The following is a 20556-nucleotide window of genomic DNA, read 5'->3' on the forward strand; positions in this document are numbered from 1 at the left end:
TGTATTCATCACATAAAGAATGAACTGGATGGATGCAATGGTGCACACACACACACACACACACACACACACACACACACACACACACACACACACACACACACAGACAAAAACACACGCATGCAGTCACACACATTCACACTCTTTGATTTGTCTTCATGGAAGAGCTTTAATGTGTGTGTGGGGGGGATATTCATCAGAAGAGGATCCCACCTTCTGTATGTGTGTTGGGATTTTACAAGCTCGTTGTGACATGGATGTAGACTGCACCATTCTCTCCTCCCGAATAGGGGAGGAAGAAAATTTATAGACACGGTAGTGTCTGTTGGAGAAGCTGCTTGCTTTTGATATGTCATCTCCTCCCCCCTCTGTATGTCATGCATGGATGCATCCTTTTGACCCAGCGAGTGGGTACAGTGTGGAACTATGAAATGTGATTGGTCCCATGTTTTTTTGCTGATGACTGTTAATGAAAATGTAGTGCTAAAGCAGCACAGGTTGGCCACAGAGGAATGGGACACCCCCTCATCCTGCTTCTCTCTGGATTACTTATTGAGCTTCTCCAATTGCTATACAGCTTCCTTTATCTCACACATTTGGCTTCGCTTATCTTATGTTGTTACCCAGAGAGACGAGACTGATCTGGACTAGTCTATCTAGAGAGCTGTTGTGGGAGGACTACAGCTTCTCTCTCTCTCTCTCTCTCTCTCTCTCTCTCTCTCTCTCTCTCTCTCTCTCTCTCTCTCTCTCTGGTTTACTTATGATCCTATTCTATACCCCTCCCTTGCATTGTTTCTTTCATGTACACTCCATCACCTGTGCTGGATGCTGTTACCCAGAGTGAGGAGGATGATCTTGAGTCTGGACTAGTCTATTCTGGGAGCTCTTGTGTCTGTCTCATTCTCTCTTTGCGCTTTTTGCAAAGAGAGCAGGTGGTACATCTCTGCCCTTGGGCAGGAAAGTCACCTGCTGTTACCAACCGGACTCCTCTCCTTTCACCTCATATTTTTCTTCTTCTTGTGGAGAACGTGTGTCCATTATGGCGCACGCAGCGGCACACCTTAAAAAGGCCAGGCTGGAGATGGACCAGCCTGACACGAAGGCACTGGAGAAGGCTCGTGAGAGAAGGAGACGCTCTCGAGAACGGGCTGAGCGCAAACGCAAGGTATGCCGCACGGCAAGCTGGCTTTTTTTTTCATGCCACCTTCATCAGCAACATGGGCAATGATGCTACGTCAAGTTCCAGGATTTCATATCACTTTTCCATCTCACTTCCAGTTATATCAGCTACATCTGTGTGTGTGTGTGTGTGTGTGTGTGTGTGTGTGTGTGTGTGTGTGTGTGTGTGTTTGTGTTTTAAACTCCAGGGATTTCCAGGATTCTTCCACCACTTTCATATTTTTTTCTCCTCCATACTTAACATTTTCTCACTCGTCAATAACATCCACATCTTATGCAGCAGTTACATGTTAGGACGAGTGGAAAACCTTCTCTCTGATGTATCTGACAATTCGGTGCATCGAGATGCTTGAAATTAAGCTAAAACTGCAGTACAGATATCTTCCTCATGCCTTTATTTGGTTCATGCCTCTTTATTTATTCATATGGTAACAGCCAGCCCTTGCTGGTTTCTGCTCATGCATATATATATCAGCTCTATCACACCATTCCTCTGACACACAGTGTTGCAAAGCACCCTTACAGCTTCCCTTTAGTAAAAAATGAACAAATTGTGCATTTTGTCAGCTTCTCTCTCGTCTTGCTTCATTAATCTCTTTATAACATGGTGACCGGTATCACACTGAGCCTGGTTTGAGTCTTACTGCAGTATCACATACAGTATGAGTGCAGTACATTTGCTGCTATGCGACTGTGTATTTAAGAATCCACCGATTACACGTAAGAACGTGAAATCAAGGGCATATCTTAGAGAAGAAGGAGAATACAGAACACTGCAATACTAATATTTGATGAAAGGCTGTTCGTATGAAGATTGTTCGGGATGTATGACATGCACCAAAGCATGTGATTTATGCTGAGTCCCATAAGATCACTCCCTCATGTTTTGTTTCCAAGGAGATTAAACAGCATTCATAATATTCTTGCCTTACTTGCTCAAAGAGAAGCTTATGCATTGTGTATATTATTTAAAAAAACTGCACAAAGTTGTCATGGATTTAAAAAAAAAAAACCCTCAGCATTCATTTTATTATACATTTTATTACATGACATTTGTTTGTGTCAGTTATTTGCTGAGGCGGTTATTGCTGAAATGCCTATAATCACGACGAAGACAGAAAAAAATGATTTAGACTTTCTAATCTGAAGCAAAACACAAGCTGTTAAAAAGGCATTTTACTCACACAGATATTGAGGATTATGTAACATCAACACTTTGCAGCAGTTGGACTGAAACTAAAGCCCACTTTCAATGGTGGTTTGCAGAGTAAAATATAAGACATGAGAAGCTTCACAAATGATTGTCACATGTCATTGTTTCATGTTTTCCATGTCAGAAATGAGTTAGATTTTTGAAGGTTAAGATTAAATGTTGGTGATTTGACTGAGGGGCCTGGCTTTTCTGACAGAAGTTCAAATAATCTCTGTGAGCAAAAAATATTTAGTGACAGTGACCAGTATCATGTGTCTGCAAATTTGTACAAATGTCAGTAGGTGTGACCCTGGATAAAGCTGAAATCTCAGTTGTTGGCTTGATTCTGAAATGCACTGTTATGTAAAGTCGGTTTAATGGTGGTCTAATATTTATTAAATGTCATTGGCAGGAACAATAACCACAGAGCCAAAAATGCAATAAAAAAAAGCATAGCAACAGCCAGAAATGGTACTGATAGCTATTATACTAAATAGGATGAGTGCTGTCTTGCCAAGTTTCTGAAAAATAAATGAGGACTGAGTAAGTGAGAGAGTAATTATCAGTAATAAAAGGCAGTGTCAGATCAGTTGTAAAAAAAGATGCCTTTAGTCCAGAGTTATGCGTAAAACGTGTCCAGCAGTGTGTGCTTAAGTGTTGTAAGAGTAGTTTTAGTTGAGATTGTATGCAATTATTTTACTCATCTAAATATGGAACCAACACACAGGTTCACTTTTATTGGACTACATCTTGCTTTGTTATGACTGAACATCAGTCTGGGTTGAAATGCACTGATTTATTTATTTATGTTATTGTGAGGGAGTGTTGTGTCTAGCTTAAATGTTACTATGAATTTACCCCAAGTCAAATCTAACCGATGCTCCTTGATCTAAAAGTTTTTTTGTTGCATTTCTGAAAAAGTTTGAGACTCTTCACAGACTTGCTCTTGCTCAACATATTTGCAATTTTCTTAAATAGTTTAACAAATATATCAAACAATTTCTGTGTATATCTATCTTCTGTGTATATATAAAATAATCTAATTTGAGTGCCATGAAGCTTAGACAGTGAGTGATGAGAAATCTAACATGAAATAGGGCAGCAGTGTGAATCAGGTAGATCCAGAGAGCAAATGGTATCTCACACTGATATAGTACATAATTATTTAATTTTAAATGCCCTTAAGTAACTTGATATTAAGGTTTGTTTTTTTTTTTTTTGAGAAATTCATATATAATAACAAAAAGACTGATATATGTTTTATTAATTAAAAGATGGCAAAAGTGAGGTTAGTATTTTTGAGTATTTGTTGTTGATAACCCTTTACAAATGTCATGAAAGGAAATGAACTATTCTACTCAGTTACAGTAGCAGTTAAGTTTTATTGCTTTAGTTTGAAGACATTGTGGCCATTGAGGGAAAATTGACTTGTACTGGGCCGTTTCATTGTGTTGCCATCTAATGCCTCTTTTCCACCGGAAAGAACCGGGTGCTGATTCAGAGCTAGCGCTAGTGCTAGTTCAAAGCTGGTTCCACTGGCGAACCTTCTAAGAACCGGTTTGCCTTTCCACCGGCTAGAGAGCCATCACAGTGCCGAGTGTGACGTCACTGTATACGTGTCACGTGTCCCAGCAACGTTAGCACAGCAGCGGCAAACACAAACACAACAACAATGCCTGATGTTGCTTTACTGTTAATGCTCATGGCTTTGCGAACCTACATTGGCATCCAAACACGGCGAATAAAACGTGTACGTGTAGCTCCATGTAATCTGTATAAACGGAGGTTGAAATCGATAAAGTACATAACGTTATTTTTCTGTTAACACAGAAAAAAATTTAGTCTTAGCATGTAGCTACCTACTATCATGTGTACTGAAGATGTATCAAATCATGGTAAAGTAAAAATGTATTGAACATTAGTATACTTAAGGTACATTATCAAATGCGCTAACAATAGCCCCGCTCACAGCTCCTGACGCAAGCGGTTCTTAAGTCTAGACCAGCAACGTTTTGGTGCTACTTAAGAACCACTTTTCCTGGTTCTGAGGAGACTGATAAAATCAAATGATTAGCCAAAAGCATTCACAGAGGAACTGGAACATGTACTGTACGTGCTAAGTCATAAATTATTCAGTACAATTTTTTTCACTATTTTTTCACCCCTTTATTGTTGTCAGTTTTTCTGCTTAGTAATTCTAGTGGTTCCATTTGTTTATTCAAATATCTGATGAACTTGGGTCATGTTTCGATGCATTTACATGCATCTTTGGTAAACAGCCTGCCCCAGTCATGCCCAGAGTTACTTAAAAGCACAACACATATTGAGAGAGGAGTGACCGGATCAACCTGCTGCTCAGCATGACCCTGTATTATGAAAGCGGTAGAATTATTCGTGCTTCTCTGCTGGGTTTAGTCTCTAAATCAACTCATTCCACATCTGGCTTTGTGCACGGGGCTGTTAATCCAGCTTTTTTTTTTAATTCTAAATGAATACTCTTTCAATCCATTTGTGCACAGGACATTAATCTGGAGAGCATTATGCAAAACAGTAATTTGTTCATTTGTACACCTTTTGTGTACTCTTTTTGTGCATTGTGTATGTCTCTTGAAATACACCAGTGTTCAATTTACAGTACAAAGTCTGCAAACCATTAAAATTATTATTTTTATTAGACTATATACTAATAACACTCTTTTGTTTTGAAAAAAAAAGAAAAAAGGATTGATCCTTTTATGTATTATATCATATGTTTCTTATATATTAGCAATATACTTGGATTGATTTCTGCTCACTTATGGCTCTGGATAAATGCATCCTAAACAATTTAATGCCAATTACAAACAGATTACAATCTACTGTCTGCTTTATTTAGTTTATCTTAGTATCATGTGCTATGTATTTTTATTAAAGAAATTCTTAAAATATAATAACCCGTATTTGTTCGATTGTCTGGCAAAGTCAATCACGAACCCTTTAAGGTCTAGTCAGTGTCAAATTACTATTTCCCTCTTTCTTAAAATATCACTTTAAAGGATTTACATATTAACATATTTTTTATGATTCACCAGAACGCGTGATCTTTCCTGCTCGGTTAGTCTCCTAAAACCATTTCACAGCTAGCCAGTATATGCAGCGTAATACAGATTAAATTCTGAAAACATAGAAAAAAAAACATCAACCTTTTCTAATAAACTCGTGCAGTCCAGCTGTCTGAGTTGCTATGGCAACATAGCCCCTGACTCCTTTTCTTTTCTTTTTTCACTCACTTCTGTAGCCACTGTAAGTAACGAGGACTGCAGGGGTGTTTCAGGTATTCGAGGCGAGAATATATAGTTGAAATATATAAAATTGTGTCAAAGACGTTCCTAGTCGTTTGTAGACAGATTTTAAATGCAAAGTGCCCTGTTATGATTAAACAGTTTAACACTACTGTTCCGAAATGTAGGATACCCCTGAACAAATTTCACCCCTTCAGGTCTATTCCAGCACACCCTGAAGATTCTTTAATGAATAAAATTGTGTGATCAAAGCCATTTAGTCATTAACATGGATGCTGTTTTTTTTATTGTCAGTTTTCCACCCTGACCCAACCCTGGCATGTGGTTTATTACAGATTAAACATGTTTGTGATCTGCATGTACTTAAGGATTAAGCTCTGCAGTTTGGTAGTAGTGTGGGTAAAACGTAAAGAAAATCTGCTCTCAGGATAAAGCAGCGCTTAGACTAATTAATGGAGTGGTCACTGTGGTCATCTGTCAGTAAAACCTGGAAGAGTCCTGTGAGTGATTGTTGTTTTGATTGTTTTTTTTTTCTGTGTTCATGCGCTAGCATAACACTTATTATTGCATGCTGTTTTCAAATGTTACCAGTGATTACTGCTGCACATGAACGTGCGTAACCATGAGCCGAAAGAAGATAAATGAATGAAACATGAAAACTCTAATAAATTAACAACTGTTACTTTTCTCATCATTATTTTTCTATTGTGTATGTTTGAGCTTTGTTGCATTTGTTACTTGTAGACTAAGTAAATTAGCAAAGCAACTTAGCTTTGTTAGTACAATCACCAATGATCTGTGCTACATCCTTCCAAGGTTTATATTTCTTGTGTCAAGTTTTTGTTTCTTGTGCATAAATGTGTATATACATTTATAGTATAAGCTGAAACCATGTTATATGTATTCTTCTATTTTGCCTTAAACAGAAAAGGCATGCTAATTTCACATGAGAGCTAAAGTTATGAGTGGGGAATTTAAGAAATTTTGGACAACACATGCTATCAGATTGGTCTGTGGGAGTATTTTGGCAGTTATTTGGGTTTGTGGTTTTCATGTGGCATGTTTCATTGTGTTTATAAAATCTCAGTTGTCATGCTGTTGCTTTTTTGCTCACTGGGGCTGAAATTGTGCCTTAACAAATGTGCATGTAACTACAATAGAAACTGAATGGTTTCCTGATGCTTTGTCACTTGCTGGAGTGAATGCAGGGTGAAAGTAGCCTATAAGACAGCATCAGCTGAATAAAAAACTTGTTAAAGAAACACAGTTTGCAAAAAAAGTTAGCAAATCTGTTTGCAATTAACAGATAAAGTACTTTTTTTCTGAAGATATCTTTGCTATACATAATTTCTTTACATGAGTCTTAGACTTCTGCACTTAATTCAAGACTTTTGTTAGGATCTAGTTAAGACAGTGTAATGATTGTTGATGGGTTTTTCAGTCTTTCAGTCTTGATGGTTAAGAAGAACAAGAACATTTAACATTTCTACACACGTGTGCTGTTGCTTTGCTAAATTATACTGCACATCTCGAGGGACTACTTTATGCATTAGACATGAAGAGTTACTGTATTTGGATATTCCTGAGTTAATACACTATTACTAGATCTCGTAGCATTAACTGGTTCGTGTGGGAACCGTTGTACTGTAAGCATTCAATTTGACTTTTGCTAGTGCTGTGAGAGGGAATTTTGTGTGACTTATGCTTTATGTTAGACTTTGTGCCAAGCTGCCCACTAAAGACTGCTGAGTAGGAGTTAGTATTAGTATAGTCAATGTGGTGGTGGATGTGGAGGCTTCATCACTATAACTATAGGAAGTTAAATAGAAAGAAAATAGACCCTCAGGCATGGTGTTTCACCCAAGCTCCATTTCTAACACAAATATTGTAGCTTGGTGGTGAATGGTTCTGCCCTGTCTTCCAAAAACCTGCCAGTAAGTTGAACCTAGATGTGTACGAGTTTGTATGTAGTGCCTTGTGATGATCTGGGATCCCATCTATGGTATATTCCTACCTTGCTGCCAACAGTCCTGTTGTATGCTACTGAAGATAATATTGTAAGGATTGTTGTATATGAGTATAACTTTGCCTACCAGAGAAGCATAATGTAACATAGCACCAGAGGATACACCAACCATGATCCATTATTATGTCAATAGATCACATTAATGTCAAATACAAACAAATATTTGTTTGCAATTAAATACATTAATATCATTTTCACTGAGCAAAAATACTTCAGGCTCATTTTCATACAGATCAGATGCATAACTAACAGTGAGTGTGTGTGTGATTGTTCCCTATACTGTGATCCTATATCAAATTATCCTGTGTAGGATAAATGCTACAGAAAATGTATGTATGGATGTGGCATTCATGAGATTACTGTTAGTTTAGAAAAAAATGATTCTATATCCTACAAGACCTCCTCAGTTTGTATGTATTTACTTTTCATGAGACTCAGTACTGTGAGCTTCATATCATCAATGTGATATACATCGTTATTGCACTTTATATACAGATTGTATTTAAAATGTTTATTGATTTGAACTGCACATGCACAAATTAAATGAGGCGGTGCTTTTTCACGATTTAGTCATTTTAAGCTCTCTCTGAGCAACGCTTAATGTAAATCAGCTGTGTCAACAGCATGCTATGCTCTTTTTACATGTGATTTGAAATTTTTGAAACTCTGCTTTGATTTCTGTATTCAGTTTGTTCTGGGAAAAACATTTATGTACAAATATTCTTAAAAAATAAATAAGAGCCTAGTGAACATATCATAATGCTTTCATTTAGCCTTCACCAGGTACAATAAAGGCTTGACTGCCTAAGTTGCACATGGTGCCCAGGCATTGCTGTGGTCATTTAGAGTAACTCTCAGCTTCAGGCCTTTACTCCAGTCCCTGAACAGTTCTGTACCCTCTCTTATTTCAAACATACCACCGGCCCTCCATTCACATGCATAGCTGGTGGGTGTAAAAATAGCTGAGGCTCAGATGAACGGTAAGGAAGCCAGCATTAGAGAGTTGTTTCTGTTTATGGAAGAAGCTGATTATCACACAGGCAAATAAACAAGTGAGTAAAGTGACAAGGTGCTCCTTACTGGAACTGACAAAATTTTAGTTTAGTATGACTTAGTATTCACTTTGCTTGAAACTTTAATAATGAATGAACTTCAGTAGAAGTTGCCATGGGCAACACAGCAATGCATAAAATGCCCAAGGAAACTGAGAACAGTCCAGAAATGGATAATCCTTATTCCAATAGTGATGGTTCTAACCTGAGCTGGAGTTCAGAAGCCCTGGTAAGAATCTGCAGATTTGCATATAAATGTTATTATTTGGTGTTTTGGACCTAGAATTGGAATCACATCATTATCTTTTTACTTTAAGAACATGGAGCTGCATATAATACTCACCTTCAATCTTTAAACAAATCTTTTAAGCATTTAACAATGACCTTTTGCTGAGTTTATCTAGAGCAAGACATGTTTGATATGTTTTCATATCAGTTGTGTGCAGGTACAGTATGTGTTAATGCTATTCTATCCTATTGCTATTTTTGCCTGTCAATGTGAACTGATAACCAGCTGATCAGATCCATAGGATTACAAAAGTACAATGGTTCAAACACTCAGTACATAATTCATCTTAAAAATATCAGCTGCAGTTTAAAGCTTGAATAACCTGAAGGTAGGTTGCTGCTGATTGTCGTCAGCTTTCATACAATAATCCTCAGTACCAAACAGATTTCTGATATACAATGCTACAGTTATTAGTATTATGCTATACAGCTATTGCAATTATTATACAATTATTTTGTTGTTTGTTTTGAGACTGGAGATGTTATTAGTGATGTGTGGAAATAGATTGTTTCTGGCTACTGGGACCTGTGGCCTTTAACCCCAAGACAGGTGGGTTCTATTTTATTAGAACAGACAGAGGTAGACAGAGGAAGTGTGGTTTATGGTATGTGTCACCTTATTTAAGGTGTCTAAATCTGTGTTCTTGGGTTAGGAAGAATTGTTTGCTGCAAAATATGAAGGTTTTTAATGGTAAAACTCGATTAGTAAATTGCATTGCTCACACTCATCTACATGCCTACTGTATATGTGGGAGGTTGAAAGTGATATCCCTTGCGGGAGCTGGTCAGGGCTCAGGCATCCCTGGCTGCTGGGTTTCCATGTCAATGTGTGAAATGTAGGATTTTATGCACATAAGATTTGTTATTGTGGAGAGGCATGGAGATATGTGCAGTCTGTAAACTCCTCTTAAAATAGAGAATACACACAGCACAGAGTAACAGACTTGGATAACAGACTAATATAACATAGAAAAAATATATCTCTATCTCAGGTCTGAGATTTTATCTTGCCAAATTCTGACGTGTAGCAAAAACTCTTAATCTGACAAAGGAGTCATTTTTTTTAAAGAGAGTTTTTATTCTGTATGTTGTAGGATGGTTAGAGTGAAAAAGAAACAAAAAAGGACCTCCATTTTCATTCCTGCCACACACTACTACCACACTGACAGACTGCGTGTGGGAGCCATCTTGTATGCTAATCAAATATGCTACCTTTAATCCTCTTTCTCTTAGACCTTGTCACTGTCCAAAGACAAGGAAAGTAAAGTGAGTGCCAGACTCCCTGCTCATCTTAACAGTCAAACTGTGCTTCAGCCTTCTGGCTGTGATGGACTGTGACTCAGATAAACTGTTCTCTCATCACATCCTGTGTCCTTGAGGTTGGCTTATTGCTGAAGAGATGAAATCAAATCACATCATGTGGCTGAGTGGTGTAAATCAAACCAGGGCAATCAATTCATCTTTAGCCAGATGTCTTCATCTAGGGTTCTTTAGAAGTGTATTTCTATGTGTATGGCATACTAAATGTGCTTCTTGCAGACTGATGCTATTCATTTGGCTTTGTTTCTAATTTAGTCAATTAATCAGCTGATTTTTCCTCCTTTGATTAATCGATTAAAGAAATTGTATTTTTAAATGTATATATTAAATAGTAATATGTTTCTTTCAAAACTATTTATTTCAAGCATTTTAATCAACTTTACTACATCACTTTTTGTTAACTAGGCTTAATTAAGTAACATTTTACTAGCTACCATACAGTATTGCTGACAAATAATATGAAAATATTATCAAGTTCTCAAACAAGTTCAATGCTCAAACTAATGCAAGCACACTTTAATAACTACAGTATATGTCTATCTCTATTTTCGGCACACATTTGTTCAAATTTCGAACAGACTGATTCAAAATTACAGCAATTTTAATTAATTTAATTTAAATTAATTTATTTTGCTAAATGCTCTTTATTTTGTGTGTGTGTCTGTGTGTGTCTGTGTGTATGTATGCAAGAACAATCTTTTTCAGGAATTTGGATGAGGAATCCTAAGTTTTGTGGTTGACTATTTTTTATGAGTTAGTGAATTGATTGTATTTGATCTTTGACTTTGATATGAACTGAAATCAGGATGGAAACTTAATAAATTCACACACAACATATTAAAAACATGTATTGCGTATTCCAAGAGTATCCCATTGTTTAGTGCTACTAGGTCAGGAAAATAGTTTATCTTCTTACAAGCTTTCTTGAACACTGCCCAGCACTGCATGACAGACTAATTAAAAACTAATTGTTCTTTTGAGACCATGTTCATTTTCATGCCAACTATACTGTATGACTAAAGAAGCACGAGAATCTATTTTCTGACAGGGCAGGAAAGTGACCTTTTATACACCCATATACACCCATAAATGTGTGATACAGACAGAAAACTGGTTAAGGTTGGGAAACTTAGTACAAGCTGCTTGGTATGGATGGTTTAATCATACTTCCACTGTCTCACATTCTCACAGGAGTGCATATTACTCACAAGTGTCATGACACTAGAAGGATAGTGTACTGTAAAGATTCTCCAGAAGTTTCTGTTTGAGCCCTATTTCAATCAAATGAGCACATGTAACAAGTGCTTCAGCACACAGTCCAACTTATCGATAATGAGATTTGAATTTTTAATGATTTTAGCGATTTTGTTAATTATTTGTTGCAGCCTTACCTAAGATGAAGACTTATTTGTTGCTTGATGATTGTTATTGGAGAGTGTTGTTCTGTTTATTTGCACCCTGGGCAAACTAAAGGAACTTTGAATGTCGTACAGATAGTTGCTTGGTGCCATGTAAACACAAGTTTTACTTTTATGATAGGATTTCCAGAAATAGATTTTAATGATGCACCAGTGCCACACAGTGCGTGTGTGTGTGTGTGTGTGTGTGTGTGTGTGTGTGTGTATTCTCAAGGTTTTTTGTAAATTTATCTTGCCTGATAAATTGTAAGTAGTCTAATCAAAAACTTGGCAGTAGTGCAGTGGCTTTGGATAATGCACAACGATCCAGCCTTACACAAGCTTCATTTTAAGATGGCCACCAATCATGTTGGTTCATTGCACAGGAACATTTTTACATGTGGCTTATTTATGTCTCCCATTTCTTCAGTCACTGTTCAATTTTGACAGTCTACATATATTTTTGTTTTTCAAATGAACCTTTTGTTATATCAGGGAATACAATATCACTGGAAAATGTTGTTATAAATATCACTGTTGCCTGGGGCAAGTTGTACGGTCATATAGCACCTGCATATCGTCGCTCTCGGGCGGAATCCTTGTATCTCCAAAACCATAATTTTTCAGGAAATAAAAAAAAACAAAAAAACACCATATTTTTTTGTTATTAAACATTGTATCGTTAAAGTTGTTATTCTACCTTATATTGCTATCATATACTGTTGTGTACCAACATTAACACAACATTTTCCCAAAGTCACATGTTATCGGAGATACAAGCTTTATGACTTGGGAGCAGGGAGATACGAGATTATGCTGTCATCGATAAGAACGGTACGGACACAGACGTCGCTGCTGCCAGCAGTGTTCAATAAAGTCTGCGGTCACGTTGAGCCTATTGACAAGAGACCAGGCTTCAATGTAGTTAAGAGATTTGCACTCAAGCTATTTTCAAGACTTTAGATTGGTTAATAACTTGTAAAAATAACAGACCCACGTGGGGACTGACCAATAGCATCGATATGTGAAAAAATATGAAATTGACAGTATTTGGACATAGGAGATATGTGAAAGCTCTTTATAATTCTCAAAATCATTCATGTTCTTTTTCTTCGGCACCAACTGAGCACCAACACATTTTGAAATAAATAAAAAGAATTGTCATAGAAGCACACGGTATCTGCTGTCTGAGACAATAATCTCATGGGTCAGTAGGCAGCGCTTAGATGATTTCAGCAATTTTACACATAGTCAAATGTTGTATTATTCATACAATTTTATTCATGTAGTGGACTGATTAGAGGAGATAAGCACACTGCAGATGCATGTTTTATGCAAGTCATAAATTCATTATCCTTTGGACATGATTTTCTGACATTTTTACTGTTCTGTAAGAAATTGAGGCTTATAATCCTTAAACCTTCAAGGTAAAAGATAAACGTTTAAGATAAAAGTGCAAGCTGTGAGGATTGATATTTTTGTTCTTATGTACAGTATGAGTATGTCTGTGTAGTGGTCTTAAGGTACATTTCTCAGAGAAGAAACCAAGGCAAGAGTTTGTTTAAGCTTTTAAATTTGTGCTCATGCATTTGGCAAAGTAGATTAGATTAGATTAGATTAGATTAGATTCAACTTTATTGTCATTACACATGTACAAGTACAAGGCAACGAAATGCAGTTTAGGTCTAACCAGAGTGCAATAGCAGTAAGTGCAGTATATACAGTATATACAGTTTGTACAAGATTTAAATAAGTTAAGTTGTAATATGGAGTGATTTACAGTTGTGTGCATACTATGAACAAATATACAGATCTACAGAAGGATATGTGCTGTAACAAAATATATGGTTAATACTACAGTATAAGCAGTAATTTACAGATATGTATGTTCTATGAATATAATATACAAATGAATATATATGTACTATGAATAAAATGTACAGATGAATATATATATATTCTGTGAATATAATATACAGATGGACAGCAATGTAAAAATAATAAATAAAAATAAATAGTAGCAGAGAGTTGATGGCCGATATTAGGGCTGCACGATTTAGGGAAAATGTCATATTGCAATTATTGAAGTAAATTACCAACTTAAATGCAAGTTATACATGGTATTGCACACACCATTATTGATGATATTTGGAGCAATATTACATGTAATTGTTAAACTTGATTCCCTTACGTATACATTTGCTTTTATGCCTAATTATTCATTTTGATTATGATGTGATTGTGACAGGGGAAGAGGTTTCAGGTTGGGGTAAAGAGTTTTTTTCTGTCACCACTTTTGAATAAGAAACAATATTAAGGCTATAAAACTTGTAAAAAACTCGGCGAATCACAAAAGTATCAGTGAGAAGTTGAGAACACTCGTTTAAACAGTGCATACACTCGAACTTGACTGCACATCACATTTTTTACTTTATTGATACTGCTGTTAATCGTAATGCAAAGACCGGTCATTGGGACATAAGCTGTCATGTACAATAAAAGCGGCGTGTGGATTTTTTTTTCTACGCACACACACTTTTATTTCTTGATAACAGACCGATGCTAACTATAACACACCGTTGCCATGAAAAACAGAGCGTTGCCATGGACACACTCGATTCTAACCGTAGAGATGGAGCGCACTATTTTCTTTAGCGGAAGCAATACGATTGTTCAGCAGTTTCGTGTTGCAGCCACAGGCGTATGAGACCTGTAACTTGAGCAACAGCGCGAAGCCCCGAACTCGTTCTGAATATTTTAAAGGCGTAACAGCTGATGAAAAAGCAGAGACAATTATAGACGAAAATGAAGAGAGATTTTATCTTAGTTTTTATTTTATACAAAACATTTTCGTCTCATCTTTTTTCGTCAACAATAATGTATGTTAATTTAGTCTTAGTCAGCGTTTTTGGACAGTGGTGCAGTCTTGTCTTAGTCATGAAAAAATGGTTGTTGACGAACATATTACGTCTCGTCTCGTCTGACGAAATTAACACTACATATAACAGAGGTAGCATTTTTCTGGCCACCAGTTCAGTGTCCGTCTGCTCGGCATCCATCTTCACCCGTTCCGCTCTGCACACCGGAAAAAGTCACATGACCATACGCGCCACTAGTGCACTGCCTAAACTGAAACTCATTGTAGTCTATGAAATATTCAAACAGCTTTCAGAGAGAATGGGTTGACATGTCCACACATGCATTCATTTATTATTTATTTATTTCATAAAATCGCAGCATTTTGCCTCATATAATCGCACAGGCTTGATATCACGATTGCGATATGACTAATCATTTGACTAGATATACTAGTTTACTTTACAGCCTGTTTCTTCAGTTACAATAAACCAAATGTAAGATTATGAAGCCTGTTAATATATTGTGCTATTGGCAATTTTGTTCAATTGGCAAATTATATAGCATTCAATTCTATATAGAAGCAAGACTATTCTATTGGCAGTAGAATAAGATCATTTAAAGCTTAAAGATAGTAAAATAGGCTTAATAATTTCATATTTCAATTCATTTCAATTCCATTTTATTTGTGTAGCACTTTTGACAATTTACATTGTTCCATAGGTATACAGGAATATAAAAATAACCTTTAACAATTTAACATCATCTCTAATGAACATCCCATAGACAAAGGTGGCAAGGAAAATCTAGGAATATAACTAGGAATGGAAGAAACCAATATTTGCTTTATTGTAATCTTCTAATAAGAAAGTATTAGAATTAAAATTTGACTAGATGTAAGATATTATCACAGGATAAGATGTCTTTTTTTTTTTGCAGCCTATAGCATTGGACGGACCTCACCTCTTTACCATGTACAGTATCACTGTATCACATTAATTTTGGTCTTCACCCAAGGTTCAGTCCATCTGGTCACAATAATGCAATTTACACACAAATTTCCTCATTTGCACACACCTCACAAATCATCACACTACCTGTCAACTAACTTACCAAACCCCAGCCAGACCTATCCCAAAGTCACTCACTAGTTAAGGTTTGTTTATGTTCTTGGGCCATATAGCGAAAGATACCAAAGTATATCTTTATATCTGTTTGGTAGATTAACCCAATAATAATGTTTAATAAAAATAACTTTTTCCCAATAAATATATAGAGCAAAATAAATAAATGAGTCACTAAAATGACCAGAAAATTCTCATATTTTTATTGAACCTGAAGGCTTTTTTTGAGTACAGTGACTCAGATATGAGAATCCTAAATCTATCTATGGGTTACTCTTTTTCTGTCATTCTTAGAAACATTATTAAACTCTCTTGACTGTGAAGAAGGAAAAACATTATGTAGGTGTTTTAGGACAATCAGTTATTTTTTCTCTAGAAATTGTGCAGATATTTTATCTGTAGTAAATATTAATGATTGGGTGACTATAATGTATGACTTTGCACCATAATAAGGCATTTAATGAATATCATCACAGGGTTTTGTTGCTTTGTCACTGGTACTATTTCCACACAGCTAATCTTATCTGAGTAAATCAACCCACTCTCTTTTTCTCAGAAATAAACAGGCTGATTCGTGTGTAGAAACACAGTGAGTTGTTGTGACACCCAATATCATAGAATATAAAGTTGTTCAGCACACAAAGTTTTTCAACACAAGTGTTTTTTTTTAAACTAGTAGATTAAATAACTACAAAGTTGTTATGAGGGAGTATTTACACCAGATTAGCCAGCAGCTATGACTAATTGTTGATGGAATGTTTTGTTTTTCAATGTGGAGCTTTACTGGTCTGTCAGTAAAGAATATAATATAGTCTAGATCAGGGGAGTCATGGGAAAACATATTTGTTTCTGGTGCGATGCATGACTCGTGAGTCACCTGCGAGTGACGTACTTCCGTTTGGGAGGAGTATAGTGCTGACGTATGTGACTTGAACAACCACATGCATTTACACCTGACCAGTTTCATCTGAAATGCGTCCCAGACCACCTCCTGAAGTGGTTTGAGCAATCGGATTTGTATCCGTCTCAAACGTTTCGTAGGGCAATTAGACCTGATCTTTTTACCATCGGATAGCTATCGGATCACAGAAAACGCATGAAGTGACCAGGTGTAAAAACCCCCTTTGACACCCCTGGTCTAGATGTTGTACTTTTTTTAAAAAAATGAGTGGTGAAATTAAATCATAGCATTGCTTTAAATCGTGTATTACATTAATTTGTGACTCTATATGTCAACATCTAGTTCAATTTAGGGTCAGAATAACAATGATCCATGTTATCCATCATCATACAGTGTGCTGTAATATACATCATGTTTTACCTAGATCTGTGGAGTTAAAGCAGTTTTTCATATACTTTACTTTATATGTTACTTATACAGTAAAATTTACTAATGTAACAAATCCAGTAAGATGTGAATAGGAGTGAAATAGATTAGATTAATACAAGCTCGATACACAATAAATTAAGCTTAGGGGACATTTGAAGTCATAGGTAAGTGTAAATGAGTTGAGTAGAGTGACCCTGTAGCTAACTCTCTTGACTGTTACTCTGGGACACTCCACCGTATACAGCAGCCACAGCAGGGTGTAACCATGCCCACTATGGGAGGCAGACGCTTGGATCCTGGCGCCTGCTTGTTACCCCCTTAGGGAGTGGCACCACCAAAACAGGTTGCATCATTCTCAGAGACAGGGTTCCTCTTAAATGGATTTGTGCTCCTCTTTTGTTTAAATTGTTAATGAGAGAACCTTTAAAGTTTTTGAATTGTTGATGTAAACCATCTCTCTATCTCTCTTTAAAACGTTAGCCAGTATATTATGGATCTCAATTCTAAAAATGACATTGCCATGGGACCAACCAAGCAAAATGCAGAATCTAGCTTTATGTGTCTTGAAGGAAAAGCAAATGCTAGACATGTGATGGCTGTCTTGTTATTGAGCTTGTTATGTAATGGCAAAATGCAGTGTGGTTGTTCAAGATTGTGTTTTTATATCCAGGTTGTTGGGATTCGGCCAGACCTGACAATGTCTGCAGATGTATCCATTACACAAGAAAGTATCTGAAAAATATATAAATATAGGCAAACCTAAACTATTTGTCCTGTCAAATTTACATTATTACAAAAGCAAGAAAGGGGACTGATTAAAGAACTAGCGAGTCAACCAGATAGCATTTGCCCAAACGTTTGCTAATTTCACAGCAGTTTAAATTCATTTGTAACTTTTTAATGCAAAAAAAGAGCTTAAGTAAGATTAGTCATGTTCCTCTATAAAATGTGCTGTCCGATTTATGCACTGCAGCTTTCTTTTGGAATTTTGCTGCTAAAGAAAAATAGCTGTTAATGTGCTGACTATCATATTGATATTTGCATAGTCATGCGCTTTTATCTATATTAATGTCACCTTGTGTTTTTGGAAGCAGCTGATACAGTAAAGTGATGCACCAAGTCCTGCTATAATAAGCAGTAATAAACTGTTATTGTATTGTACTTCAATTAATTTGTAATAAATAAATGAATAATTTAAGTATAATGATGAGTAAGAATATGCGATTAGCATTGTAATGTATGTGTTTTTATCACTATCACAAAGCACAAGATAGGGAAAAAAGCTGTTTTTCTTGTAATTGTTACTGAATGCAGTTTTCATTTCCAGATGGCTCTGCATTGCAGTAACTTCAGCAACATAGCACCTGAATATCCATCCAAATGACTAAGCAAATTATTTGAAAATTTTGTTTATGTGGCATTAACATTTCATTGGCTCTGTACATGTACCTTGCACAATGACAATAAAGTTGAATCTAATCTAATCTAATCTAATTATATTAAAAAGCAAAAACTCTTTACTGCCATATGATATTTTGTATTATGTATGATGTATGATATATTATTATGATATTATTATGCTAACGTGTTGGGATGGTAAACCTAAGAAAGTGTGTCTTCATAATGAGCTGCTACCTCCACATAAAACTGTCACCCAGACACATGACTGTGGCATGATTTCTCATTCCTGACCAATGGGTCAGTTGTATAAGTCAAAATGCTCACTAATATTAAGATTCTGTCTTATGTTTTCTATATTTCCAGTCGGACAGCAACACCAGTTTCTTACGGGCTGCGAGAGCTGGGAACATTGACAAGGTTCTGGAGTATCTTAAGGGCGGTGTGGACATCTGCACTTGCAATCAGGTTCGTTTTCTCACACCAGTACATGCAGTAAAATACCGAACTAGATAAATTCATTAGTGGGATACCGAACAAAACCTCGTTAGTATATACAACATTGTATTCCCATGCCTGAATCCTGAGCTGTAGCTCAATAACTAATCATGCCTAAAGGTTTGTGGCACGAACATCATTTCATCAGTCCTAAATGACATGTGTGACCTTTTTAGTGAAGAGTGACCACAAGCTTTTTGGAAAGGCATTTGATCTTTATTGGTCTTAATTGCGGCATGTTAAACATAATTTATTTATCACAACCCAGTTCTTGTCCATGTCCTGTGATGAATGTTGTAAAAATCTTGAGTTAATAAATATGATTAGTATGTAATTTACATTGCAATCAATGAATCAGGGTGTTGCTTAGCAACAGGCTACAGTAACACTTTGTACTAACTCCCAAATGTCAGTATAGCCCAAGGGATTCCCTTGCTGATTTTTCAAAGAAGAGTGCAAATTATATAATGTAAATTAGGAGGAAAATAAACCTGGCTCTTTAAATGTAGCCTTGCGCTGATGTAACATTTTGGGAAAGAAATTGATTAAATGGCTGCAATCACATAAAAACAATATACCAAAGGACTTTTCTTAATAATGTGGCTGTGAATAGATTTGCAAATCTGTAGCATGCAGCAGAATATAAGGTGAAAAGACCTTCACATCACAGGGGCTCCATTTGTTTTGTTATTAATTATATTTTTATCAATCCTACATTCATAATCAGTCTCTATATTTTGGTGATCAAAACACAGGCGGGAAACAATAAACGAGGGTAATGCATAATCAAGAACAGTGTCAGAACACTGAAAGAAAAGGCTCACATGGTACAGCTGAAGAATTCGTAGTGAGATATAAACACAATAAAATATAAATGAATTGTCAATACAAAACAAAAAAAACAGTAACATTTAGAAGCAGAGACAGAACCAAAACCAAAAAAATAGCAAAACAGAATCACATGAGCCACTAATATAAAAAAGTATTTCTGTGAAAATGATTCAAAATCAAAACTCAGAATAAAATGTGTTGCTGTGTGTTTAGGGCTTATTTTAACTACATAATATGAAGCAAATTAAATGACCCACAATACCATTGGTACTTCCAGTACTCTTTATTTGTGGACTATTTTTAGGAAAACCTCTAAAGACCACTTACGCACCGCATTAAATCACATTTGTGCTTATAGCGATGAGCGTAATGATGAGCATAATGATAGCATTTCGGCTATTTATTCATCATTAAGAGGAGTAAAGAATAATCCAATATTATTTTATGATACTGATCTCATCCAGCCTTCTTGCTCAAGCACTTAGTCAAACACCCAGAAGTTCTGGAGTTTTTTTTTCCACAAGAAATCCCCACTAGTGTTTGTGTGCTTGTTCAACACCTTTCAAAAGGAAGGTGTTGAACAAGCACACAAACACTGATTTATGTCACTGTTATCAGTGACATACACAGTGATGTCACTGATAGCTGAAACAAGTGTTTATTTCTGTAGGATCACATAGCTGGCTGGGTTTTTTTTGGACAAATTCCTCAAAAATGCTGAGATCTTGTAGGAAATGCAGATCACACATGCTAATATATTTCACCACAAGATTTTTGCATTTAA

The 20556-nt window shown here is 36.1% G+C and overlaps 1 protein-coding gene across 7 annotated transcripts in view; it reads left to right on the top strand.

The window, feature by feature from the left end:
- The first annotated feature begins 479 nt into the window (after positions 1-479).
- The window catches only part of ank2b (ankyrin 2b, neuronal), an 86915-nt gene continuing 66838 nt past the window's right edge, over positions 480-20556 (top strand). For 6 of the 7 annotated variants that reach the window (XM_047815554.1, XM_047815555.1, XM_047815556.1 and 3 more), the window contains exons 1-2: positions 481-1165; positions 18810-18911. In XM_047815554.1, the coding sequence (XP_047671510.1) occupies positions 1040-1165; positions 18810-18911 (228 nt within the window). In that variant the 5' untranslated portion in view covers positions 481-1039. Of the gene's footprint in view, positions 1166-18809; positions 18912-20556 lie in introns of all 7 variants that reach the window. The other variant, XM_047815557.1, reaches the window with a different exon arrangement.

The sequence above is a fragment of the Tachysurus fulvidraco genome, chromosome 1, assembly GCF_022655615.1.
Source record: "Tachysurus fulvidraco isolate hzauxx_2018 chromosome 1, HZAU_PFXX_2.0, whole genome shotgun sequence".
NCBI classification, from domain to species: Eukaryota; Metazoa; Chordata; class Actinopteri; order Siluriformes; family Bagridae; genus Tachysurus; species Tachysurus fulvidraco.